At 41.1% G+C, this 26,700-nt stretch overlaps 2 protein-coding genes across 6 annotated transcripts in view; one reads left to right on the forward strand and one right to left on the reverse strand.

Moving 5' to 3' along the window:
- The window catches only part of Txlng (taxilin gamma), a 49,238-nt gene extending 42,384 nt beyond the window's left edge, over positions 1 to 6,854 (forward strand). For 4 of the 5 annotated variants that reach the window (XM_021152780.2, XM_021152781.2, XM_029473100.2 and 1 more), the window contains 3 exons: positions 2,082 to 2,174; positions 4,199 to 4,294; positions 5,314 to 6,854. In XM_021152780.2, coding sequence (XP_021008439.1) covers positions 2,082 to 2,174; positions 4,199 to 4,294; positions 5,314 to 5,640 — 516 coding nt within the window. In that variant the 3' untranslated portion in view covers positions 5,641 to 6,854. The remainder of the gene's footprint in view (positions 1 to 2,081; positions 2,175 to 4,198; positions 4,295 to 5,313) is intronic. The other variant, XM_029473101.2, reaches the window with a different exon arrangement.
- Positions 6,855 to 7,928: 1,074 nt separating this feature from the next.
- On the reverse strand, positions 7,929 to 25,549 carry Rbbp7 (RB binding protein 7, chromatin remodeling factor). The gene is made up of 12 exons (XM_021152782.3): positions 25,229 to 25,549; positions 24,199 to 24,343; positions 16,971 to 17,116; positions 16,030 to 16,203; positions 15,376 to 15,491; positions 14,072 to 14,232; positions 13,280 to 13,406; positions 13,082 to 13,159; positions 11,794 to 11,870; positions 10,673 to 10,730; positions 8,885 to 8,995; positions 7,929 to 8,377 (listed from the first exon to the last, which is right to left on the reverse strand). The coding sequence occupies exons 1-12, from the start codon at positions 25,242 to 25,244 to the stop codon at positions 8,309 to 8,311; spliced, it is 1,278 nt and encodes a 425-aa protein (XP_021008441.1). The 5' UTR covers positions 25,245 to 25,549; the 3' UTR covers positions 7,929 to 8,308.
- Positions 25,550 to 26,700: the final 1,151 nt, after the last annotated feature.

Below are 26,700 nucleotides of genomic sequence, written 5' to 3' on the forward strand. Positions count from 1 at the left end.
GACACAATGCTGAGGGAGCAACCTTGAATATCTTAGAAGTGTCTTTTCATATAGGGTAACCATCCAGATTTGACTGTCCCTGGTTTTAGTACTAAAAGACAGAAGTGTCTTAGTAGCAGTAGCTCCCGCTCTCAAATCTCAACCCAAGTGGGAGGATGGTTAGTTACCCATCTTGAATAGGTCCCAGATACTTCTTCCCTGTCTCCACACCCTTTCACTCCATCTTATCTTGTTCCTCAGGTCAGAGCAGCTTTCTCAACCACATTACTTAGCTAATATCACCCAAAACACTATCCTCAAAACCTCAAGTTTGTGAATTGTTACCCAGTAAAATAAGTATTCAACCATGTCTACTTCCTATGAAGTGTCTCGTATCTCACACTAAGGGAAAACAGGCAAGCTTCCAGATTTAAAGAATGTTACAGTTTGACATACTTTAACCTAGTTATACTTTTGTGCTAATTTGTCACCTAAGCTGTTTTAAGACTGTATTTTTGTGAAATACTTTTAGCCAAGGCTTTCCCTCCCTTTTTATTCCACACTATGCAGGTGTACTGGTACAACCCTTTTTAGAAAACGTGTAGTGTACCATCCATGTACTTGAGGAGAAGGTACAAGAAAGATTCCATCTTTGTAGGTGAAATAATGTGCTTTTTAGCTAGCTAGCGAAAGTCTCTTAAGTTAAGACCCTAAGTATACTATAGTATACATTAAAGCTGGCATGAATCTATCAGAAGTCTCTGGAACTTTCTGAGTAGGTCATGATCATTGCCAGGCTAGTAGAAATCCATTACCTGTCAGTCCTATACATTCAGTTGTCCAAGTGAATGGAGACAAGACTCAATTTGGATATATAAGGTATATAAGTCTGTGGCTTTCTGCAGGTGCTGTCTGGGACCCGTGTCCTCTTACTGTTTTACTTGCTGTCATTTCTTTTTCTGAACATTACCATCCTTTCCAAGAGCTGATTTCACATTAGTTGCCAGTACACTTGTCTTATTGGCATGCCTTTATCCTTGTGGGTAGTTGGCATCTATCTGTTCACTACTGTGGGACAGCACTGAACTCTGATACGGCTACCTAGAGTATCTTATTACGAGTGCAAAAGTGCTCTTTGACCATCATTGCCTGACGCTTTTGCTCAATCCTGCATACTATTGCAGTTTTGTTCTGCTACACTTTTCTGCAGGTACTGCTTGTTGCCTATGCCCCAGTGATTACTTGATGCCTGCTGAACTGTCTGCTTGATGGTGCTTCCCATGTGACACCTACCCAGAAACTGTGTGTGGGTGGGCCATCTTCCATGATATCCCACCCCAGCCTCCTACTTTTCATTTGATGCTGTTTTTTTCCTATCACAGGATTGATTAAATGTTCTTTTGGTATCTGATGATTATATTCCTTTTCCTTTATTTGGTTCACTACTGGGGATTGGACTTTACACTAAGCAAACATTCTGCTGCTAAACTGTAGCCCTGTGTCAGTGCTTTGCCTGCCTGCGCCTGTTGCAGAGATCAGGAGTAGTAGTTACAGATAGTTGTGAGCCTCTATTCAGGCTCTGGGAACCAAAACCCAGGTCCTCTGCAAAAACAGCAAGCACTTTCTCCTTCCAGCCTGCCCCTTTGTAACAAATTCTCTGAACTTCTTGTTTCCTTGTAATGAATGGCATTAGACCATTTCTGAAGGGCACCCTCCTGGAACTTAGGGCTTATCCTTTCCTTTCTCTTACACTGTTATTTTTAAATTTTGTTTTGAATGCAAATTCCTAAAATTTCCTCTATCTCACTGTTGACACCTCCCTCCCTCCACACCTTTTCTCATAAGTTAGCCTCTTTTAAATGTAAGTAGGGGGAAGATTCAAAACATTAGCAGGTGTGAGAAATTTCCATGTCCATTGGATTTTAATTAATGAAGCTATAATTAATACTGTTTTGCATTATATTAACAGCAATAAGCTCCCGAAATACTGGATCTGAGTTATCAGAACTTTAGCCATCACATTTTACCTTCATAATGTAGCATTTGAGTTTGAATTGTTTACCTAGAACTCAGAATAACTGACTTTCTATTTTGTTCTGTAGCTTTCTCTTTATATGGATAAATTTGAAGAATTCCAGACTACTATGGCAAAAAGCAATGAACTTTTTACAACCTTCAGGCAGGAAATGGAAAAGGTATTTATATATTTTAGTAGACTGAAATGTAAAAGGGATCTTTTGAGTTCTTTATTACTAACTGGGTATGTTTTTTTTGTTAATGAGACTTTTTATGCATCTTTCAGAATATAGGGCTCTATTTGGCCACTTTATTCCTTAATGTGTCCCCAGAGAGCTAATCTTTTAGGATTCTGCTTTGTTTTTTTTTTTAAATTACGTTACAGGCTTACTTCCATTCATTTCACAAAATCCTTTTCTTGCCTGCATTAAAAAAATAAAACAGATCTTGGGGGCTGGAGAGATGGCTCAGTGGTTAAGAGCACTGACTGCTCTTCCAGAGGTCCTGAGTTCAATTCCCAGAAACCACATGGTGGCTCACAACAATCTGTATGGGATCATATGGTGAGTCAGAAAACAGTGACAGCATGCTCACATAGATAAAAACAAAAACAGCTTGTATTCCAGACTGGTACATCTGATGGCTCTATTGCACCACTGCACGTACTCCCCCCACTTTGATGCTAAGGCTGGTCTTGTATTCAAGCAGCCCTCTTGCCTCAATCCTCAGTCTTCCCAGCTACAGGTACACATCAGTCAGACTACAATGAAATATTATTAAAAGTGGTGCTGAAAAGTACCTAATGTATGGTAGCCAAGAATGCATGCTCTGGATCAGCACACTGGTTGCTGTTGCAGAGGTACCCTTGTTGCTCACAACAGTCTGTAACACTAATAAAAATAAATCTGTATGGTAAGGAGATGGCTCAGTGGTGAATAGTGCCCGCTACTCTTCCAGTTCAATTCCAACACCCATGTCAAGTCACTCATAAATACCTGTAATTCCAGCTCCAGGAAATCCATGACTGTGTACACGCAGACAAACACAGAAATAAAATATAAATCTTTAAAAAATGTGATTGTAGTCAAGTTGCTGACTTTGTGCGCCCCCCACCCCCATTTACTTATTGTGTTGTACACATATGTGCAGGACATATGTGAGTAGGTTCTCTCCTTACAACATGTAGGCTCCTTCCAGGGATTAAGGTCTGTTAGGCAATAAGACCCACCAATTTCTGGTAGTGTTTGGCACATTAAACATGTGTTCAAGTACTATGAACAGTGCTCAGATTACCACCTTGAGGTATTTTTAGACCTAGTAATCTGGAGAATTCCATGAGCAGCAGTTTGTTCTGCCTACCAGTTCTTTGAGTTGATAATCTGATCAAGGGGTAACTTTTAGGCACATGCTCACTGTTGAAGTAAAACACAGTTCAAGACAGAGACTCCCCAAATTTGCTATCCTTCTGGAGCATCCTGTGAGATGGAAAAATACAGATCACTGCGGGTCAGTATTCAACTGAGTTCTTTCCATGGCCTTTGTCCTAGTTTGTTTTAGCCACACAGCAAAAGGTGTCTGGTCTGTCTTGTTCTGTTTCGCTTAACAACACCTGGCTCAGTGTCCTGACTTCAATCATAGCCTGTATGAACTCAATAAACAAAGCAATACTGAGAATGACTAATTAATTCATTTTTCAACTTCTAAAAATTGAATTCTTAACACTTCAAAGGCATAGGCAGGCAGATCTCTGCATTCTACATCAGCCTGGTCGTAACAAATTCCAAAACATAGCTTTAATTTCTCTCAAAAGTGTTAACTAAATTCTACTACCTCTAGTTCGCAAATAATTGGATATTGTGGTAAGACATCAATATTTTAGTTTTTTGGTAGTCAGAGACAAATGCAGTGATAGAGAAAAGAGCAACATTAATCCTCTATGGGGATGGAGTTCAAGAGCCGGAAAGATGGTTCAGCAGTTAACTTATTCTTGCAGAGGACTGGAGTTCAGTTCCCAGCACCCACACATTTGGCATAACTATCTGTTCTGAAACTCCAGTTTCAGGGGATCTGATTGTCTCACCCCTAGGGCACCAGACACATGTTATATACACACACATACATGGCAGCCAAAACATCAACATACATAAAGAAAATTTAAACTGATAACTTAGGATTTTAAAGTTGTAATTATGTTCATTCACAGATGACAAAGAAAATTAAAAAACTGGAAAAAGAAACAATAATATGGCGTACCAAATGGGAAAACAATAATAAAGCACTTCTGCAGATGGCCGAAGAGGTAAGACTAGGGTCTGTCATTAGCTATGCATAGAGTATGGAAGTTACTGAATAGATAGCCTTTTCTCACAGCTGGATAGAGGTAGATAGAGGGCCTTGAATGAAGGATCAAGCATTTTTATTACCTTCTCAAACTTGAATCTATAACAGATTCTCTCCTGTAAGATACCAGCCACTAGGCCTGAGGTTGTGTAAGTGCCTGCATCTAAGATATGGCTGGACTTGGTGCATGCCTTAACAGCACACTCGAGACAGAAACAGGACTTCTAGGAGTTCAAGTTTGGTCTGATCTACACAGTTCCAGGCCATCTAAGGCTACATGGTGAGCCCTTGCCTTTAAACAACCAAGAGATGCTAAGTCCAAGCCTAGGAATGTGCATTCATTAGACTTCCTAATGTGACTACCAACAAACCACCTCAATGACTTTTTACCTGAAAAAAGGTAACAAAATACATTTTGGCCATGTTACAAGGGAAAATGTATTGCTTGCAGTCACTACACAACTATTTTGACATGATTGCAAAATGTTGGACCACACAAGCATAAAAATCTTGTTTTGCCCAGCAGTGGTAGTACACACTCAAGTCCTAGTACTTGGGAGGCAGTGTCAGGTAGATTTGTGAGTTTCAGGACAGACAAAGCTACACAGAGAAACCCTGTTTAAAAAAAAAAGAAAAAACAAGTCTTACTCAAAGCTCTCAAATTTTGCAAGCTTGACAACTATCTACCTTTAAAATGAAATTTTTATCAATTTTAGGGGGATTTTACCTATTTTTAAGAAACAGGGGATTTAAACCATGTTAAACAGCAGTCCTATACTTAAGATGCATATGCAGTCAAGGTAAACTAGATTGAGTGTTAGGTTTCTGAGGAAACTAAACATGTATAGTAGACAATAACAGGTTTCCAATATGGTTCAGCTCAGTTATTTTGTTTACAAACAATACATGATTGTATTTAATGAGGTTATGGAATTCTCGACTGGTTTTGTTTTTCATTTTAAAAAAAACACACAACAGAAAACTGTCCGTGATAAAGAGTACAAGGCCTTTCAAATAAAACTGGACCGGTTAGAGAAGCTGTGCAGGGCTCTTCAGACAGAGAGAAATGAGCTCAACGAGAAGGTCGAAGTCCTGAAAGAGCAGGTCTCTATCAAAGCAGCAGATGGGGACTTGGTGCCACCTGCAACGCAGCCCTGTGCTGTCCTGGATTCCTTCAAAGAGACTTCAAGAAGAACCCTGGGAATGCACTTGGAGGCTAGAGCCAAGTCAGTATGTGAGAAAAGTGCTGCACAAAAGCCCTCATCTTCAGGTTCTGCTGCTCAAGGCATTGAGTCAGTTGACTAGGGTGAAGTATGATCACTGTATTGAGAGATATATTTTGTGTATAACTTCCTCTGTTAGTAGTAACTATTGGTTTTGTGGTGAAGATTTTCTTACTTTTTCTACCATATCTGTATTTTCTTAGAACTACTGGACTTATGTGGTACAGGAGGCTGCTTAGCGGTTTGGAATAGTTTTACTCTATAAATTTCCCTCAACTATGTTGCACATCTGCCTCATTTTCCCCCTTTGGAGTGCATGCCTTCAATGCTTTGTTCTTTCCTCCTCTCCTTGCACATAATTTTCATAACTAAAAAACAAGGCCATTAGAGGAATTCTATTCTCCTGATGGTTCCTTGAGGTGAAAACAATTTTAAATATCTTATCCCACTAATACCTTTAATAACCCATTTAAATACGGGATTAGAATGCCGGAACTGGTCAGAAACATTTTTCATTCGAATCAGCTTGACAAAGTAAAATAACCACATAACCTTGAAGTTCTGACAAAACTAACTTACTACTCATAAAGTAGTCCTAATATTTGTGGATAGATGACAAAAGGTGATTCCTTGAAAACTGCTTTCTTGCAGTTTCGGGCAAAAATATAAAAGCTCCCTTCCTCACCATGCATTCTGGCTTTGTTGAAGTTGTGTGTTCATTTGCATTAAGACTCAACAAGCAGGGCCTGTACATGTGTGTAGCTCAGTGGCAAGCATTGCCTATCATAAGAGGCTCTGGGTTGACAAGTTTCATCATCAAAGAACACTAGTTTTGTTTCCTAATAGAGAATTTAAAGTAAAAACACCGGAACCAGCTTGGGAAAATTTGGCAGATTGTTTACATAGTCAAAAAGACGCCTAGCTTTCTAGTCTATTTCTCCTCTTTTTGATGCTATCACTTAAAACAAAAACCAGTATTAATGTTTCTACACTTTGAATTGGGGAATTTAAAAATGAAGCATGTAAGTCTAAGTCAATTTATTAAAGGTTCAAGTAAAGCTGGTGCACCATATTCAAAGACTGACTTGTTGAACTGGCTAAAAATTTCATTTGTACTCCTAGCACATTTTATTTTTATGGTCAAAACTAGGTTCAAATAATTGAAAAAAATGTCCAAAAGACAGAAAACAGTCTCTGTAGTAGATGATTATTTTTCTAAACTTTGGTCACGTTAATCAAGGGGTCAGAAAGTAAAAGAAATTCAAAGTAAAGTCAGAAACAACAACAAAAAAAAAACCTTTCAATAGCCTCTTTATAAATAAATACCCTCCCGCCTTCAGCTACTAAATCAAATACTGGACTTATTTCCCATGAACGTGTCAGAAATATTGAAATTACTAATGATCACATTTCATAAGTCTGCTTGCACAGCTCTTAACATTTTATTAAGCCATGTGTGTATAGCCTGCCACAGTTTTTGTGGTGCTTGTCCTGTGTGGAAGACTGTACATCTTCAACCTGTTGCATATTTTCAAGGGCTTTATAAAGCAATGTGATTAACAGTCCTGGCCTGCTGCTTTCGGCTTACATACATCTTTAGCTAGATCTTTAGAGGATAGAGATCCTGTATGAAATATGCATATGCAGAATCTCTCCTCCATTACCCTGTGAATGAAAACAGATGGGACCTCAGAGAAGGATACCCTCCCTTAAAGTGATCACCTCACCAGCCCAGTGTTGTGGCTTTGTAGCACGCCCGTATTCTAGAACACTGTAATGCTACTATGCTGGCCCAGAAGAGATTTATATGTTGAATTCACTTACTGCACATGGTGCACTACCATGCAATCTTGATGTATATTTTTAGTGTCAGTAGACCCCAAAATGTAGCGAAACTTGGGTATCAGGCCATTTCATCCTCAGACTTGTAGAAGTACATTTTCTGGTCTTGAGACCTGTATTTTTTAGTTATGTATGCAACTGCCTTTATTACACACCTGGTTATCACAATTCAGCTCTCAGGTGTTGCAGAAAAAAAATCTACCTCTTTCAGACTGTAGATGGAAATAACTGTGAAAAAATGATGCAGATATCTTCTAGTTTGTGCTAAACACACTGCTTTATTTTTACAGCCCACGTCTTTCATGAGGATATGAATTGTTAAGAGGCAGTCTTGTTTTGCTTTTCAAAGACATTTTGTAGAGATTTTTCACTACCGTGAATCTGATTTTATCTACTCAATTCTGTAGAGATTAAGTAAATATGTATGATGAAATTAACAGCTTCTGTGTATTCTTTGGCTGCTCTATGAGAAATGGGAGCATGCAAACCCACCCACCCTTCCACATCTTCTAAAAGAACAAAACAAACTTTATTTTAAAACTTTATTTCTGCAAAGCCAATCAAGAAGTGTTGGAAGGAAAAAGTGTAAAAGTTATCCTCGCATATTTGGGAACTTGAGCAAGCACTTTAAAAGTTTGAGAAAATGACAGTTGAATCAAAGGCAATACCCAGCAATGTGTGTCTTTAAAACAATGATGTCCGTTCTTAAGCAACATTCCTTTTTATCCCCTAATAGCTACAATATGATACAGTACGCAACAGCTCACTTGAAAGTGCTAGAATCAGAGGGTAAAGAATGCCAGAAGCCATCCCACTTACATTTCCTACTATACAATGCCTTTTTGGCGCTTGACAAATCAAGCATTCGTGTAGCAATACATTCAATAAAAACAACTCATACTTTGGGTTTAAGATCCTTGCCCCTCCAGTTCCGATGCCGTGACATCTGACTCTTCATCATTGTAAATATTTTCAGCCTGGAGATAACAACCAAATAGGTAAAAACAGAATTTACTATCAATTAAAGGGTGTTTCAGTGACTCTTTAAATTATTTGCCATGCACTGTTTAGTCACTGTTCAGAAGGCACTTCAGTCATCACGGAGAGGGATCAATCTAAGAATCTTAGAAATATTTCAACAGAGAACACCTTCCTATTTCCCTCATATCCTTAAAGTGTATAACACAGTATCCCAGCTGACAGTGCAATGTCAATTGATATAGAGCATGTGTATATTATTATGATGAGTATGGGTATTTTTTTTGTGCATGGTTGGGAAGTTGGTTCTTTCCTCTCCCTTTGACATGGGTTCCAGGCATGTAATCTTAGATCATCATATGGTGCTTTATAAAGCAAGTGTTGAGCCATCTTGCAGGCTCAGAAAAGGTAGGTTTAAACTGCTCCCACCCTACAAAGTCACCTAAATAATGAATATCATTAGTGAAATGGTTTTACAGGAGTTATGAAAAAAAATTTCAACTCACCATCTGCCATATCTGCATGATGTTATCTTCAGACACAGAGCAAATAACCCAAGGTTCATTGGGATTCCAGCTGAAGTCAGAAATCTTGGCAGTGTGCCCTCCATGAATAAACTTAATAATAAAAAAAAAGGTCTTGATTTCATATCCTTTGTCTTACTTAGCTTGCCCCATAATTTAGAGGTAGAGTGACATGAGCTCTATGTAATTCCTTACCACCCCGATATTCTGAAGGACTAGAATTCTGTCCATACATTCAAATGTCTCAGCATGTTATTCATATGTTAAGTTCCAGGAAATATTTATTTCATCCCTAAGTATTCTGGCCTCTGCCCATTTCTTATAACTATGCCACCACTTCCAAATGAATAACCACCAAGCATTTCCAACATGTCTGCTCTTTCATGTGCCTGACAGAGGAATCTTCCTGGTTCTTCTCTAGCTATCTTTCACAGTAGCCTCTTCTCAATATTCCCAAGGCACAATGTATCGACAGTGTTGCTAAAATAAAATACCAAGACCTTTAAGGTCCAGACTTGCAGCATAGGCCAATGAACTTTCCCCCAAAATGTAAAAGGGTGGGATCTTATTTTCTAGCTTTATCAGTTTTAAAAAAACTGAGATGAACAGACCAAGTTGGGGGGGGGGGTGTCACACATATCTCAGAGTGAGGCCTTGGCTACAGACACAAACTCAAAAGTTTCAATTATATGGGCATGTATGCCTATATACATGAGTGCCTATGGAAGCCAGATATGTCTGATCTCTCTGGAGCTAGATTATAGGGCATTGTGTGCCACCTGGCATGAGTACTGAGAACTGAATTCTGGTCCCCTTGCCAAGAACAGTAGGTATTTTTAACTGCTGAGCTACCTCACTAGCCCCATAATGGTGTTCCTTAAGGACTATAGACAAAAGGCCTTTGTGAAAAAAAATCTTTAAAATCATGAAGGCTAAGAGTCAGGCACAATAAAATATTTTGGACACTACCATCTGGTTATGGTAGTATATTAAGGGTAACACACACTCACTCTCTCACCCCCCTACCCTGCCGCCCCCATGGCCTCAAAGCTCATGGCCTTCTTGCTTGAGCCTCCTGGGTTATAGAATTATTTTTTAAAGCAGCAATGATCTAAATGTCAAACACACTGGTCTAAAATCTCCTATCCTTCTCTTGCTCATTTCTGCCTGGAGCTACTGGGCACAGAAGCCAAAGAGACAAGGGAGCTTGCACAAGGTAAGCACTAGTGAACACCTTCTGTGTCTTGGACTTACTCTCAAAGGCTTTCTTTTCACCTTCAAATTCATGCACCATAAATTAATACTCACCTAAGTGCAGTATGTTAGAGACAATGACCAAATGTTTGGAGGAGACACATGGTGAACAATTCAGAAAAGGGACAAAGAGCTACTACTAAGCCTGTCAGTATTTCACAGAAAAGTGGTTAACTTCCATATGGTTAGAGAAAACCATGCAGGTAACACCAGTCATACTACCTCCCGATCCCCCGGCCCCAGCAGAAAAGCAAAAACAAAACAAATCTCAAAAAACACCATACCTGAAATCAATAGGAACTTAAGTTACCCTCACTGAAACATTTCCAGAAACTTCTGGAGTTCCATTTACTATTTGTAATAAATGTCAGAGCCTAATCACAAAAACTTCCTGGATTTCCTTTTTTTTTTTTTTTTAAATCATTGGCAAGCTAAAATTTGAAGCTCTGACTGACCTAAAATAGTCTAGTAAAAAATAATCAAGTGTGCATACATGACATTTAATCTAATGCATACCAGGAGCTCTGGAGGCCCATCTTCTGCATCTTCTGCTGATTGTTCTTCTCCAATTTTACTATTAAGAAAATAAAGCTTTCATTACTGCAAAGTCTTATAGCATGCCTGTGTGTTTTATTAACCCATAAAGTATTTCTCTATGAGAAGTACTTAAGACAGGTTTCTCACTCAACCCATGGGTTGCCACTCTGTGTGGGTTAAACATTTTTCACAGGTGCTGCCTAAGACTACATACGTGAAAACACACATTTATGTTATGATTCATAATAGCAGCAAAATTACAGTTATGAAGTAGCCAGAAAAATAACTTTATGGTTGGGGGGCTCACCACAACAAGAGGAACTATACTTTAAAGGGTGGCAGCATTTCAGACTTAAGTATTCTTTATTACTGTGAGTTGTTCATTTGGAGCCACTAATAATTAAAGCTGCAGAACGAAGAAATATTGCTCATAATAAACATTAGTTTTATTTAAAAAAAATTTAACTGGTTTTAATGAAGTGTAAGCCAAAGAAAGATTTGTTAGGAAAAGTCAAGAATATCAGGAGTTTGAGGCAGTCTGATCTGAGCTACACAATGCCCTGTTGTCACAAAAAATGAAAAAGAAAACAATCCAACAATTCTGTTTTCTATGCTACATGCAAGGAGACACTGACAGTATTTTAATGCTTGTGGTGCTAGAGACTGAACCCACAACCTTGTGTATGCTAGTACTATCATTGAACTACAACCCTAGTGAACTGTAGCAAAAAGGTATTTTAATTTGGTAAGCACACTAGTGGCTCAGCAGTTAAGACCACTTGTTGCTGATGCACAACAGGGTTTATGTCCCAGCCCCCACATTGTACTATCCCTATACAACTACTCATAGTCCCTGTTCTGGGGAATCTGATGTGAGTACCTGGCACACATGTGTTATACACACAGGCAAAACATACAAAATACATGACCAATTTATGTTATTTGCTGATTTACTTTTATATCACAGAACAGAAACTCTTAGGTAGTAAGAGTTTATTGAAGTTGGATCTGCAAATTGTTTTCCTGGTTTATGAGTTCTATTATGTAATCTGTTAGATTGACACATTTATGCAGTTCCTTGTCACCAGATCCTAAATTACCTTAAATCCCACACATTCAGGCGGCGATCAGTACCACTTGAAGCCAGAATAGTTTCATTATGTGGAGACCAGTGGACCTACAATACAGATTTTGAAAACTTATTTAAAGAGCCTTGGTACCTTGGTCTGTAAGTATCATTCTAATCTATATTTCCTTACCTCACATTCTGTATCCACTTAGCCTAGAGACTTTACTGTCCAAGGCTTTAAAGTGACCCCTACCAATTCACCTTGATGGCATCGCTGAACCCAACACTTTGTGTGCTTGCTCTACCACTGAGCTACATACCCAAATCCTTAGGTACTCCCAGCTCCCCAAGCCTGCAGGCAGGAAGTCATGCTTCTAGTACTGAAGAAGTCAGGAATCCCAGAAAACTTTAGACTCATAACCATCCATAAAACCTTTAAAATTAGCCTATAATCTCTACTCCAAAACTATGTATAAGGCCGTTTTTTACAGTGCACCCACCATATTGTCACTCTTAATTGAAAAATCCTTGAAAATGTATTTCAAACTGATTCCATTTAAGAATTTCTTACTTCTGGATGGGAGGGGACTCTCAAAAACAATGACAGCAACAACAAAAATATCCATCACCTTGATTTATATAGAATTATGAGGAGCTTTATCAAAAAAATTAATGTCCAAATCCCACCAAATAAAAAAACCTCAGCTGGGCAGTGGTGGCGCACGCCTTTAATCCCAGCACTCCGGAAGCAGAGGCAAGTCGATTTTTTTAGTTCGAGGCCAGCCTGGTCTACAGAGTGAGTTCCAGGACAGCCAGGGCTACACAGAGAAACCCTGTCTTGAAAAACCAAATACAGCCGGGCGGTGGTGGCGCACGCCTTTAATCCCAGCACTTGGGAGGCAGAGGCAGGTGGATTTCTGAGTTCGAGGCCAGCCTGGTCTACAAAGTGAGTTCCAGGACAGCCAGAGCTATACAGAGAAACCCTGTCTCGAAAAACAAAAAAAAAAAACAAAAACAAAACAAAACAAAAAAACAAATACAAACAAACAAACAAACTTCAAATATTCGCCCCTCACATGAAGTCCTTGACATGAAGCTATCTGAAAACTGGGCCAACAAGACACCCTAATGAATAAAGCTGCTTGCCATAACAAAACCTGACAACTGGAGTTGTCACTAATCCCCTCAAGGTAGCAGGATAAACTTATTCCCAGAAAGTGTCCTTCAACCTCCCTCCACATGCCTGTTTCAGCATGCCCATACATATACACACAATTATAAATAAAACAATTAAAAGGTACCCTCAAACTCTCACATACCTGGAAAATTTCATCCTTATGCGATTCGAAGGTGTGGAGTTTTAGTTTCAGATTACGCAGGTCCCATAAAGCTACAGTCTGTAGAGAAGAAACCAAATGAAAATGACTTCTATATAGTTTATGTATGATCTTTAAAATGCTTATTAAAGTACAAAACAGGACTTGGTTAACACCAAAACCAAAAGAAAACTATGAAACCTTATCTGCAGAGCCAGTTGCCAGAATGAACTCGCTGTAGGGATTGAATGAGAGGCAGTTGACCTCAGCAGTGTGTGCATCCACCAAATGGCTCGGCTTAGAAGTGGTATTGGATCTGGTGTCCCATCTGAAATACAAAAAAAGACAAGGCATACAGCTCCAAACACTTGGCTCAGTCGAGGTTATTTCTGTACAAAGCTCTGATATGCTTGCCCATTCACAAATATACAAACCACACATAGCTAGCAATTTGGGCTTTCGTCTATTAAATATTTTAAACCTCCAAATAACTAGGACCACTATTCTAATTCCTTTTTGATTTTTATCTTAATTACATACCATCTTAAATGTACACAAAATACAGAATATAGGATCTAACATTTACTTTACCTATAATTAGCCTTGTCAAATTCCAGTATATTGTTCTCCTAGTCTTCGTAGTACAATAGTTCCTTATGAAACGAGTTACCAAGTGATTTTACTGCAGCTCCATGGCCACACCCTGATGGAAACACTCTTCCTCCCTGAGCTCTACTTACTTAACTCTGGATCACAAATTTATAATTTATTATTCAAGCCTTTTTCTTCACATTGCTTCTGTAGCAATGTTTAACAAAATAAACTGTTCACTATATATATGCAGGTAATTATTTATCAAGTATAACCCACAAAAAGCTATTTGTCATCTTCAAACTACAACATAACTTTCAAGAAACAGAACACAATCAGTCGACCAATCCCTGCTGGTCATCCAGATTACCCATCAAGGTTCCACTGAACCTTCCATCTTACATCATAAGTTTCTGATCATCAGCAACAGATCCAAACAAGGACTCATGCAGCAGATGCCAGGCCACATCCTCTACAACAGCTGAGTGGCCAGTAAAGATTGCTTTAGCATCCACAATTTTGCCTTCCTTTGGTCCTGCATTTATATCCCACAGGCAGACAGTCTAAGGAAGAACAAAAGAGAACAAAAGCTATGAAAATGCCAGTTTTAAAAGGTAACTTGTTATTTAGGAACATATTCATCTCCTTAAAGCAAAATAAGACAGTCGTTACTGTGCATGCCCACCAGAACTAGATGTTCGTATCCTATTGTTGCCGACAATACATACATCTTATGGTTGCAGGATGGAGAAATCAAGCTAGAACTGAGTTACATGTTTTTACTACTTGCTGGATAGCCATCCTGGTGCCAGAAGGTGCAATGCTGGTAGCTGTGGTAGAGAGGTCATCAACAATTTATTCCGCTTTAAACTCTACATACCAAGGCAAACCAAGGCCAAGATGTGCACACTGGTTCAATAGTGGCAAGACTGATCCCTTTCTTGTTTGGATGTGAGAGGCACACCCAAAGCAGAGAATCTGGAGATATAAGCCTGTATAAGCCCAGTTTAGGATGCCATAGGCCAATATTCAACTACAGCTTTTATTAGATGGAGAGCAAGGAGTAATTGCATAACATCTATGGAATTTCATTTCAGACACCTAATGAAAATAAAATTAGTGGCAAAACATGTACAACTTTTAAAAATAGAACCTGTTAAATTTTACACAAATAATAGAAAGGTAAATTTGTCAGTCTTCTTTTAAATGATGGTAACCCTCCAATCTTCAAAAGAGCTTTGTGAAATTCTAAAGCTCTAACAGTAGTCTCATGAAACCATTGTTTTAAAACCTAGGAAAATGGTGGCTCATGCCTTTAATTCTAGCACTTGGTGGGCAGAGGCAGGCAGATTTCTGAGTTTGGGGCCAGCCTGGTCTACAGAGTGAGTTCCAGGACAGCCAGGAACACTAGGAAAATGTTAACACAACAATCTATGTATGATGTCATCTTAAAAAAAATTTCACCAGGTATGGTGGTGCACACCTTTAATCCCAGCACTCGGGAGGTAGAGGCAGGCGGATTTCTGAGTTCGAGGCCAGCCTGGTCTACAAGTGAGTTCCAGTACAGCCAGGGCTACAGAGAAACCCTGTCTTGAAAAACCAAAAAAAAAAAAAAAAAAAAAATCAATCTATACAGAGATCCTCTAGCTTATATTTAGGACTTTCACGAATAAGATACAACAGATTAAGAAAAACTTGGCTCTTACATGGTCATCAGATGCACTCAGGAGATGCCCACTCAAATTAGAATTCCAGGAAAGACCATAACCTTCCTTTTGGTGACCTCTTAATCTAAGATCAGGATTACATTCTCCACTTGGATCTAAGAAGAAAAAGAAACAACGTTGACCACTAAGTTACCTGTTTATCAGAATTGGTAAGAGCTAAGCTTCAAATTTCTTTCATTGAGTGAACCAAAAGAACAATTCTACAAGAACAAAGACTACATCTGCTGAGCCTCAAACAGGCTCCTCTGGACAGTCACTTAGCAAAAGTTCCTGTACTTTTCTGCTACAGAAAAAGCATGTCCTGTTTGATCCCAGAAAGGAAATACTCAGAAGCCTGTATGGGTCCCCTCTGGAGACCTATCTACCTGATCTTGTTTTCTTCTGCTTTGGCTCTGGATCCACACCTGATAGCAGATTATCAGGTTCTAGCAAATCACCAACCTTGCAGGTGCTTATGAGATCCCTCACTTTGTGGGTGCTGGGAATTGAATGCATATCCTCTGAAGAGCAGCCAGAGTTTCTAACTGCTATTGAGCCTTCTCTCCAGCATACACAGTACAGTACTTTATTTTTAAAATATTATCGTCTTCAATCAAGAAAGATGTGTACTGGCCTGGCTTTACTATTACATACCTGGTTTTGCAGGGTGTTTTGTATAGTCAAAAACCAAAACATCAGAAGATGGTGTTTTTGTGGCAATGATGTGAGGATTCTGTGGCATATAACGAGCACGGTTTACTTCTCCTTCATGGTTAATTTTAATTTCACATTCAATTTTCCCTGTTACAGAACCAAAGCCACCGAATTCTAATGTGAGGAGACATAAACAAAACATATACAGGATTACTACTCACAAGTCATTTAGCTCAATCAGCCCAACCAAATTTACAGTCCAAATAGAACACAAATAGTGGAGAAAAAGAAAATCTCCAAAACACAAGTTTTCTACTATATGAAATTGATTCTCAAAGCCCATCTGCATTATATGGATTGCTACCTCATGTAAATACAGTTAGTTCTACCTTGGATATAAAAAAATTTAAAAACTGGCCTTTTTAGTTAAGATCTGATTATTTATAAAAATCTCACCTTACATACCAGTGCGCATAGTTTCTCTTCTCATTCTTAATTGCTGAGTAATATTTTAAACACACTATAATGTACTTAATGTCCTATGACCCTCTTATTTTGCTACACTGATCCTAATTTCTTGGTACTGTATATGTTATTGTGAAAAAAAACCCTCACACATATTGTGTGACTAGTTCTTTAAAAGTTAACCCCCCCCCCAAAAAAAAACAACAAAGAACAAAAGCCAGGCAGTGGTGGCGCACACCTTTAATCCCAGCACTTGGGTGGCAAAGGCAGGCAGAGTTCAAGGTCAGCCTAGTCTACAGAGTAAGTTCCAGGACAGCCGGGGCTACACAGAGAAACCCTGTCTCGACCCCACCCCACCCCCCCAAAAAACAAATAAAAGTTACATGGCTAAGCCAAAAGCTGAGTGCAAATTTTAATCTACATGCTAAGATGAATCCTCCGTTTGGCATTAATGTTGAAATAGGTCGTATACCCACCTCCCTTGTCACTGTCACAATGGGAAGCATCGAACTGTGCATCATCATTGGGAATATGAACTCGAGCAACCACCAGATGGTTCTGCTCATCAGATGTATGAGTGCCCAGCACTAGCCAATGAAGGGCATAATCCTTTCCTTCTGGTCTGGTTAGGAGAAAAAAAAAGTCAAACTAATCCTATAGAGTTTTCAGCTGCTAACAAATTTAGTCTGGTTCCCTCAAAATTAGCATGAACATTTCTTTAGCAAATATATACAGAACACCAACAAATCCCTGCTTCCCATCTAATTACCAACTTTATTATCCCCATACTTCAAATGTAAGAAAACACTCTATTTGAAGAGTTTAGTTTTTCTTTCCTGCCTGGAGAGTCATCTTCCTTGCCTTCAATTATCATTGTGGATGCTACCTTTCTAGAACAGCAGATTCAACTCATCAAACATACCAACATCTGTCTACATAGAAGTTCATCACTGATCCAATACTCATGTAGCCAGACTTCTCAAATTGTACATTTAGCCTATAGCTGATGTTTATTATGCTAGATGTTTCTGTTTTCCCAATGAGATAAAATAGAATGAGTGAAGTGTTAAGGGAAAAAAGGGGGGTTAATATACTGGTTCAAACTAAATCTAGCTATATGCAACCTATAAAACTAGCTATATGTACAACCTCTCTCCAGTCTCATTTTCTTCACCTGAAAAATAGGTTAAGTGAAATGGCATGATATAAAATCATTTCTTTTTGTTTATGATACCTATACAATGCACATTCTCAAGTGTTTCTGTCACCTTACTCTATGGAGATTCACCTTCAGGCTAAAGAACTTGCCAGTGTCTTTTACCACCATCATCCAAACAGCAATTTTTGCACTGCTATTAAGTATCAATAATGCTTTCCCATTGTCTTATCTAGAAGAATTTCAACTGTGCCCCACTGTCCCACAAAGAAGTAAGACTCTTAAGTCCCAAAACCAGACAAGTTAGATCACATATCCGTTTGTTCCTAAATTTCTCCTGTACAAAGGAAGCAGTAATGTTTTAAAATAATAACCAAGAGTTGGAAATTATGTCTATGCATGTCCTTTAGTAATAACTTACAAAATTAAGTGCTATCAAATTAAAGTTTGGCTTATGGTAAAACATATATAACTCCTGAAAATAGGTAGGAGTTACTAAGCAATACGAAGTTTAGAGGAGAGGGTAGCTATTGGTTGATGCATTCATAGTAACCCAAAAACATAATATGGCTTTGGGTGAGGGCAGGCATACGTATATTTTTACTCAGAAAAGTTATCGTGGAAATTTTAGGCTTTTGCTGGGTGTCCTACATCTATAATCTTAATTATTCAGGGTGCTAAAGCAAGAAGATCACAAACTAAGGCCTGCCAAAACCATGCAGTGAGTTCAGGTTCACGGCCAGTGTGCACAACTAAGCAGAGGCCCTGACTCAAAAAAAAGAGAGAGTTGGGAATATAGCTTGGTAGTAGTATAGCATCCAACTCTCATGAGTGAAATCCTGGGTTCAATTTCTAGTGTTAGAGACGGGGGGAAGGCCTTCAATAATGCACTTTAGAACACGGACAAACTAAAACCTTTACAGGGATCTTAAATATATCTCAAAAGAGACCTGTTATGGAGGAGAAACAAAAGGTTATTTTTTACTGTAGCTATGCAGGAAAATGAAGACCAGTAAGTATAATAAAAGCAGGCAGATAGACAGTTTATCATATATGACCTTTGGAAGAAGTATTGTTGCAGCTAAACTGAAGGAAATCTTAAAAATTTGATTCAAATTCAAAGATTCCAGTTTCACAGGACTTGTTTCTCTCACATAAAGATTGTTTTTATGTTTTACTAAAAAGTCCTTTATCTCCATCATTAGATCAACCCTACTTCAGATCATGGTGGTACACACCTTTAACCTCCAGCACTTGGGAGGCAGAGGTAGGTGGATCTCTAACTTTGAGGCCAGCTGGTCTACAGAAACAACCTACTTTACTTAAAAAAAAAATTTAGGGGGCTGGTGAGATGGCTCAGTGGGTAAGGGCACCCGACTGCTCTTCCAAAGGTCCAGAGTTCAAATCCCAGCAACCACATGGTGGCTCACAACCATCCGTAACGAGATCTGGCTCCCTCTTCTGGAGTGTCTGAAGACAGCTACAGTGTACTTACATATAATCAATAAATAAATCTTTAAAAAAAAAAAAAAAGAGACTTTAAAAAAAAAATTTATTTATTTATATGTAAGTACACTGTAGCCGTCTTCAGACATACCAGTAGAGGGTGTCAAATCTCATTACAGATGGATGTGAGCCACCATGTGGTTGCTGGGATTTAAACTCAGGGCCTTCAGAAGAGCAGTCAGTGCTCTTAACTACTAAGCCATCTCTCCAGCCCCCAACAACTTGCTTTCGTAAACTCATATTTATCTCAATATTGGACACACTCAAAGGTAGCAAAGACAAAACATCTATGCTACGCATGGTGGTACACACCTTTAATTCCAGTACTCTGAGGTTGAGGCAGGTGGTGGATCTCTAGGAGCAGACCTCATCCCTGGTCTACACAATAAGGTTCAGGTCAGCCAGAGCTACAGTGAGATAGACCCTATGTCAAGTTTATAAAGATCCTATCTTTAGTACCAAAATCCTTGCAATGCTAAGAAACTGACCCAACAATCCCAAAAATATGCTGTATTACAAGACTATTCCCAGTAGCACTGTTTATAGCAAGCAGCAAAGGACCAAAACCAACCTAAAAAATACCCATCAACAAACAAGTTAATAGTGACATAAACTATTCGTAAGTACATTTGAGTGGCATCTTCATTAAGAATGGGTATGTGTCAGCATATTGAATAGTAAAGTCTCCAATATATTCTTTTTGTTTGTTTGTTTTGAGAGATGGGGCCTATGCAACCCTGGCTGTCCTAGAACTTTGTATGTAGACCAGGTCCTGCTGTCTCTGTCTCCCAAGTACTGAGATTAAAGTTATGTGCCACCACAATCGGCTTTCCAATACACTTTTATTAAATCAAGTCAACCAGAGATCCTGAGTTCAATTCCCAGCAATAAATAGTGGCTTACAACTAATTGTAATAGGGTCTGATGCCCTCTTTTGGTGTCTGAAGACAGCTACAGTGTACTCATAAAAAATAAAAGAGTACTTTAAAAAGAAAAAGGTAAATCAACAACTTGCTATCATAAAAAAATCAATCCCAGGAACTGAAAGGTAGAGGTCAGTTGGTATTCAGGTCTGCTGATACAGTCTTGTTATCACAGCTACTCAAAAGCCGAGGTAGGAGGATTCATGTTCAAGGCCACTCCCAGTAGCTGACACTTTATTTCACATTTTAAAAAAGTATTCACTTTTTAAAGTTTGGGACTAATTCTTGGTGGTAGAGTGCTTGACCAGCAACTATGAAGCCCTGGATTCAATCTTCAGGACAAAAAAAGTAATGTACTTCTATATTCTCTTAATTAAGATGGACCAAAAATGTAAAGCAACTACCTTCCCTAAGGCAGAGGGAATTAGGAGTACTGGCAATGGAAAAACTTCATAACATATACTTCTATACTGTCTGTCACTTCAATTATTTAATAAGGACCAAGAATATAATCCAGTGGTAGAGTGCATGCCCTGAATGCAGCTGAGTTCACTTTCCAATTTATAAAACTTTTCAAAAACCTAAATCAATTGTTCAGACAAGTCCAAGTAATCATTAGAAAGTATATTAAATATAAGCAGGACATGAAGGAGAGTATGGTCTTGTTACTCAAAGAAGGCAGGCATTTTGTAAAAATCAGGCAATATTTCCACCCCCAAGATAACACGTTAAATATATGCAACTAAAACTCTCCAAAAATGCAGATTCTGATTCCAAGCACATAAGGGATACTCAATCTTCATTATTTTTTTTAAAACTTTTATGTAAAATACAGAGGTAACATTAAAAATAGTTTTTACTGGGTATGATAACATAGGTTTTTCAGAAGGCAGAGAGACAGGCACATCTCTTGAGTTTTGGGGTAGTGAAGGAAACATAAAAAGTGGTATTTTAAGCCTTAAAATTACTTCTGAACAGGCCTGGCATGATGGCACACACTTTTAATCCCAGTACTTTAGAAGTTGAGTCAGGAGTGAAACAGTTCTAGGCTAGCCTTAGATACACAGTGAGCTCCAGGCCAGCCAGGGCTACATAGTAAGACCCTTTCTTTAAAATAAAAAAGGGCTAGAGATGGCTTAATGGTTAAGAGCACTGGCTGGTCTTCCAGGTCCTGAGTTGTAGTCCCAGCAACCACATTGGTGGCTCACAACCATCTGTAACGTGATCTGATGCCCTCTTCTGGCCTAAACGCATATATCCAAACAGAACACTGTATACATAATAAAACCTTGTTTTAGGTAGATAGGTAGAGATTGAAATCAGGGTCAAGTAGGAATCAGTATGTCATCACTTAACTGTGTTTTTACTCCACACAAGACGTTTACCATGCAGGAGATAATTTAGTAATTTTCCCACATGTAAGACAGTACTACTAACATCTTCAGATATCTGTAAATGAAATAACTAAAAAAGACAAGAGTACACAACCTGCACACAAAGCTAATAAGCAAAGGCAATACTCCAACCTAAGTCTCTGGCATCCAAGTTCCCACCCTTGGGCTGCTGATATGACTGCTATGTTCAATTCCCAGCAAGCACATGGTGGCTCGCAGCCATCTGTATTGGGAACAGATGCTCTCTTCTGCTGTGTCTGAAGACAGCTACAGTGTACTCATATGCATAAAGTAAATAAAGCTAGGCAGTGGTGGCGCACGCCTTTAATCCCAGCACTCGGGAGGCAGAGGCAGGTGGATCTCTTGAGTTCGAGGCCAGCCTGGTCTACAGAGTGAGTTCCAGGACAGCCAGGGCTATACAGAGAAACCCTGTCTCAGAAAAACCAAAGAATTTTTTAAAAAGTAAATAAAAATAAGTCTTTAAAAAAATTCAGCCGGATGCCGGGCGTGGTGGCGCACGCCTTTAATCCCAGCACTCGGGAGGCAGAGGCAGGCGGATTTCTGAGTTCGAGGCCAGCCTGGTCTACAAAGTGAGTGCCAGGACAGCCAAGGCTATACAGAGAAACCCTGTCTCGAAAAACCAAAAAAAAAAAAAAGAAAAACCAAAAAAACCAAAACCAAAAAAAAAAAAAATTCAAAAAAGTCTCTATTATGCTTCAGTTAAGTAAAAATGTTAAAAAAAAAGCAAACTGTTAATAATTTTTAATTAACAGAAAAACAAAAAGACAAATGCAGCAAAATTACAAAGAACCTGAATACCCTTGTAGATAGGTTGATGTTTTTGTTCTTAATCTTTAATTTTTTTCAAGATTTGAAGTATAGCAGTGTTTTCTTTGCCTCGTGCCTGTGTAAGTGAGAGAAGAGCATCATCTCTTAGGACCTGGATTACAGAAGGCTGACATAACAGCTGGGCACTGGGAATCAGCCCAGGTACTTTGTAAGAGCAGCTAGTGCTCTTAACCACTTAACTTATTCCTTTGCCCTCTGGATTTTTTTGTCTTCCTGAGAAACACGGTCTTGCTAGGTGGTGGTAGGGTACATCTTTAATACTAGCACTTGGGGAGGCAGGTGGATCTTTGTGAGCTAGTGGACAACCTGGTGTCTGTGTATTTGTTTATTCCCAGGGCAGCCAAGGCTACAGAAAAACCATGTCTCAAAAGAGAGAGAGAGAGAGAAGAAATATGGTCTTGGGGCTGGAGAGATGGCTCAGTGGTTAAGAGCACTGGCTGCTCTTTCAAAGGTCCTGAGTTCAACCCCCCAGCAACCACATTGGTGGCTCACAACCATCTGTAATGAGATCTGATGCCCTCTTCTGATGTGTGTCTAAAGACAGCTACAGTGTACTCATATAAGTAATCTTAAAAACAAAAATCCATGGTCATCTGAGTATACCTCAGGCAGGCCTATAACTTAGAATTACACCCATGTGCCATCACACCCAGCTCATTCTATTTTTATTCTATTTACTTACTTATTTATTTATTGTGTGTGGATATGCATGTCTACAACAGTGTACATGTGTAGATCAAAAGACAACTTGCAGGAGTCAATGCTTTCTACCATGTGAGTTCTGGAGACTGAATTCATGTTCTTAGGCTTGGAGGCAAGTGCCTTTACCATGCGAAGCCACCTTGCCAACCCTCAGTCTATTTTAGAATCTGCTCAAAACACCTTAGCCACAGAGCACACACCTACCATGCTGAGGCCCTGGGTTTGAACCACCTCCAGTGTTGAAAAAATAAAATCAGTGTCTATAAGCCCCCATTAAGTAGCAATTCAAGACTCTTCTCACTGGACATTAGATTTTTAAAATGGAATTTTAATATAAAAAACCCTACAAATAAAAAACATGAGATTTTGAGACAGCAAGCCCACATCTGGAAGGTCAATATTCATATATGGAACCTAGCCCTTACAAGTGATTTTAAAACTAGCTTCTTTTTACCACTGGTCACAAATTCTTCCTTGTATATTAGTTTCATTTAACCCTAATTATAGGCTCACTATACAAAAAAAAAAAAATCAATATACTTTTAAGGTATGTGCCCATATTCCTATAGAAAAGGTACATGCCTACCTAAAGGTAGTCTAATGAAGGAGGTGCCTTGATTCTGGAGCCAACCGGTTTGGGTTGGTTGAGCTCTAGTTTGTAAGCTATGAGATCACCAGTAGTGAGCGCTTGAGCACCGTGCTTAAAATTCTCAGCCCTTTTCCTCACTGGTAAATCCCTGAACTGCAACAGTAGTTCTGTTATGAGGCTTAATTTCTTCAGATGTGTCAGGTTCTATTATTCCAATTATGCCAAATCTTACAAATATTCAAGAAAAATCACTTAACCCATCAAGCCATAATAGCTTTTAATTTGTTATGTATGTAATCTTTTCTATTAAGTTTGAAAATAATGTATTGATCTGGAGTCCAGAGATGTTGGTCATGGAATGGCAAAATATTCATCATTTCCTATACACAGTATTACAATATTCTCTCCTCTCAACACACCTCTATGCTAGAAACCACCTTAAGTTTTGAACAACCACTTGCCGCCTCACCCTCGGCCTAACCAATTAGGTATTTATGTTCTGTGTGTGAAATAACATCAACAATACCTAGAAATTTAACACGGTACTTAAATCTACACAAAATAGAAGTTGGCAGACACCCTTACTTAGTCACTTCAGGAAGCCACTGAACGGTAAGACTGGGCCACTGAAGAGCATGGGTCATAACCAGGTCATACAGAAACGGTGTATTCTTCTTCCAGATTTTATATTCTTCGTTGATGACACGCTCCTCCACAGTATCTTCAAACACTGAAATTTGGAGAAAGCCCACAATTAAGTGGCTGAGAAGGCTCGGAGTCAAAGGCATGGATACGGATACTGGAGGTCACCTCGAGACGGCCACACCTTATCTATTCTTTCCTTGTACCTATCCTGCTCACACGAACTGCTCTCCCACAAAGTGAGAAGACCAACATCAGGAAGCGTTTTCGCCTCCACTTCCAAGATCGGGATCCCGGCGCTTACCCGAATTGGGTCATTAATTGCCCTTCCACCGAGCTCCTCAGCCTTTTTATAGCCGCTCGCACCTGTTCTCCGATGACCCGCATTGTAAACCGGTGCCCCGACCCACTCGAATAGATCCAATCCACGTGGAGCAGCAGCAGCCCACAGGCCTGCTTCCCCCACCCCCCACCCTCGGAGGAGGCCCCAGCTCCCCACCAAGCCACCATCGGCAGCCATAGCCCGGAGGGATCCAGCTCCTCCCCCCCCCTCCCGACACGGACAAGGGCCGCGACCCCGAGACGGACGACGACCACGCGCACGGAAGAATCCGCGCCCGCCGCCGCTGACTTCTCGGGCCGCGAGCGCCTGCGCCCCCGAGCCAAGGGCGTCGGAGGGAGCTAGGCCGCGGGGTGGGGGTGGGGGTGGGGGGTGAGGGTGGGGGAAGGGGGGCCTCTCCCTCGGCCCCCGCGCCCGGCTCCGGAAATGCTCCCGGCCCTCGGCGGCGACCAGGCCCCGTGTCGCGCAGGCCCCCTTGCAGACGCGCGGCGAGTCTCGCGCCCAGCCCCGCCCCCTGCTCCTCACGCCAATTCGCGCCTTTCGTCAGCGCGTGCCGAGGCCTCGGGAGCCCGCCAGCCCCCCGGAGTCCCGGCGCCCGCGCGCCCGCCCGCCCCACAGGGCAGGCATCCTTACTCTCTTTACTCGCCATCTTGCGTCGGGTCGTTTCGCCCCCCTTGGCCGCCTCGGACTTCTCTCTCGCTAGTCAAGAGCAGCCCGGCAGGCGCTCCTTGCCTCTCCCAGGCACGTCACGCAGTCCTCGCTCGGAAAAGCCTGAGTTCGGTCTGGCCGTCTGGGTTCTCCCCCCAGACGCCGCGATCGCCTCTTGTGCCTCCTCCCCGCTGGCGGGTAGCGAGGTCTGAGCCGCTCTCCTCTCTCTCCCTCTCCCTCTCGCCAAACTTGGAACGAGACTTTTCAACCCGCGCCTCTCAGCCCGCCCAGGCAGCTGAGCGCAAGCGCAGCCGCCCTGGGAAATTGGAGAGGCGGAGGAGAGGCGGGCCTGGGAGCCAACGGCTCGGCGGCTTGGACCAATAGCGTGCGACGGGAGGGTCTGACGCGCTCTCCGGGGGCGGGGTTCTCGAGAGTGGGTGGGGCGTTCCGCGGCAGGAAGTTGGCGAGGCGCAGGCGCGAGGCGTCACTCCCCAGGCTGGCCGCGGGGGCGGCTGGGCCCGCGCGGGGGTGGGGCGGATGGGAGCGCGGTGTGCAGGCTGCGCGGGGGCTGCGAGCCCCAGGGCCAAGAAGCCTGGGGCCCGCGGGGCGTGGTTGCTTAAAGCAGCAGCCGCGGCGGCGGCGGCGGCGGGGGTGTGCGCGAGGGGGGCAGGGAAGCTGCAGCCGCCTTAGCAAAGCAAAATCTCAGAGCCAGCGAGGAAAATGGTTTCCTGGTCTCGAGAGATTACAGTGCCCGCAAAGTCTCCCAGATAATCACGGCCACGCAGTTTTCTGCACCCCTCAAAGGCTCCCCCATCCAACTGTGTCGAAGGCCCAGTCGAGCCCTGGTGACATTTGTCATAAGCGAAAGGGACCTTTAGGAGAGACCTTGGGCGGGTTTTTCTTTTTTCTCCCAGAAGCTGGGCAGACCTTTATTTAAGGCCTGCGATGGCGCAGGCCTTCAATCCGGCCTTGGTCGAAAGTTGACTTAAATGACTTTTTGTTCACCTATGTGCGTCCTTAACCTACTGGTTCGTTAGCTTCCGGCTGCTGCAGGGGATTTTGTGCCTGCCACTGCTTCCCTATCTCAGTTCCTGCCTAGGCCCCTGCTGAGTCATTCTTGTCACCTGAAGGGGTCCCATTTTGACCCTGCAGCTGGCTGCTGAACTGAACTGGAGAGAGCTGGGCTGGGCTAGGCCTGCATACCTGAGCTCTGCATTTCTCTGAAGCTTTTTAGCCTGGAGAGGGGGGGGGGGTGAAGAGAAAGCCACATGATCCCAGGGAGAAAAAAAGGGCCAGAGCAGAGGGGCCCAGGCGCCTAAGCTTAAAGGGAACCACAGTCTACATCTAAACTCAGAGGCTCTCCTCGCAGAAACACCCCCGGAACATTTGTTCCCTTGATAGCTTTCCAAGTGCCTTCATGCTTAAACGCAACCATGGTTATGCAGAGGCCGCGAGGA

This window comes from Mus caroli, unplaced genomic scaffold (genome assembly GCF_978045245.1).
Source record: "Mus caroli unplaced genomic scaffold, Mus_caroli_1 scaffold_5, whole genome shotgun sequence".
In the NCBI taxonomy this organism is placed as follows: domain Eukaryota; kingdom Metazoa; phylum Chordata; class Mammalia; order Rodentia; family Muridae; genus Mus; species Mus caroli.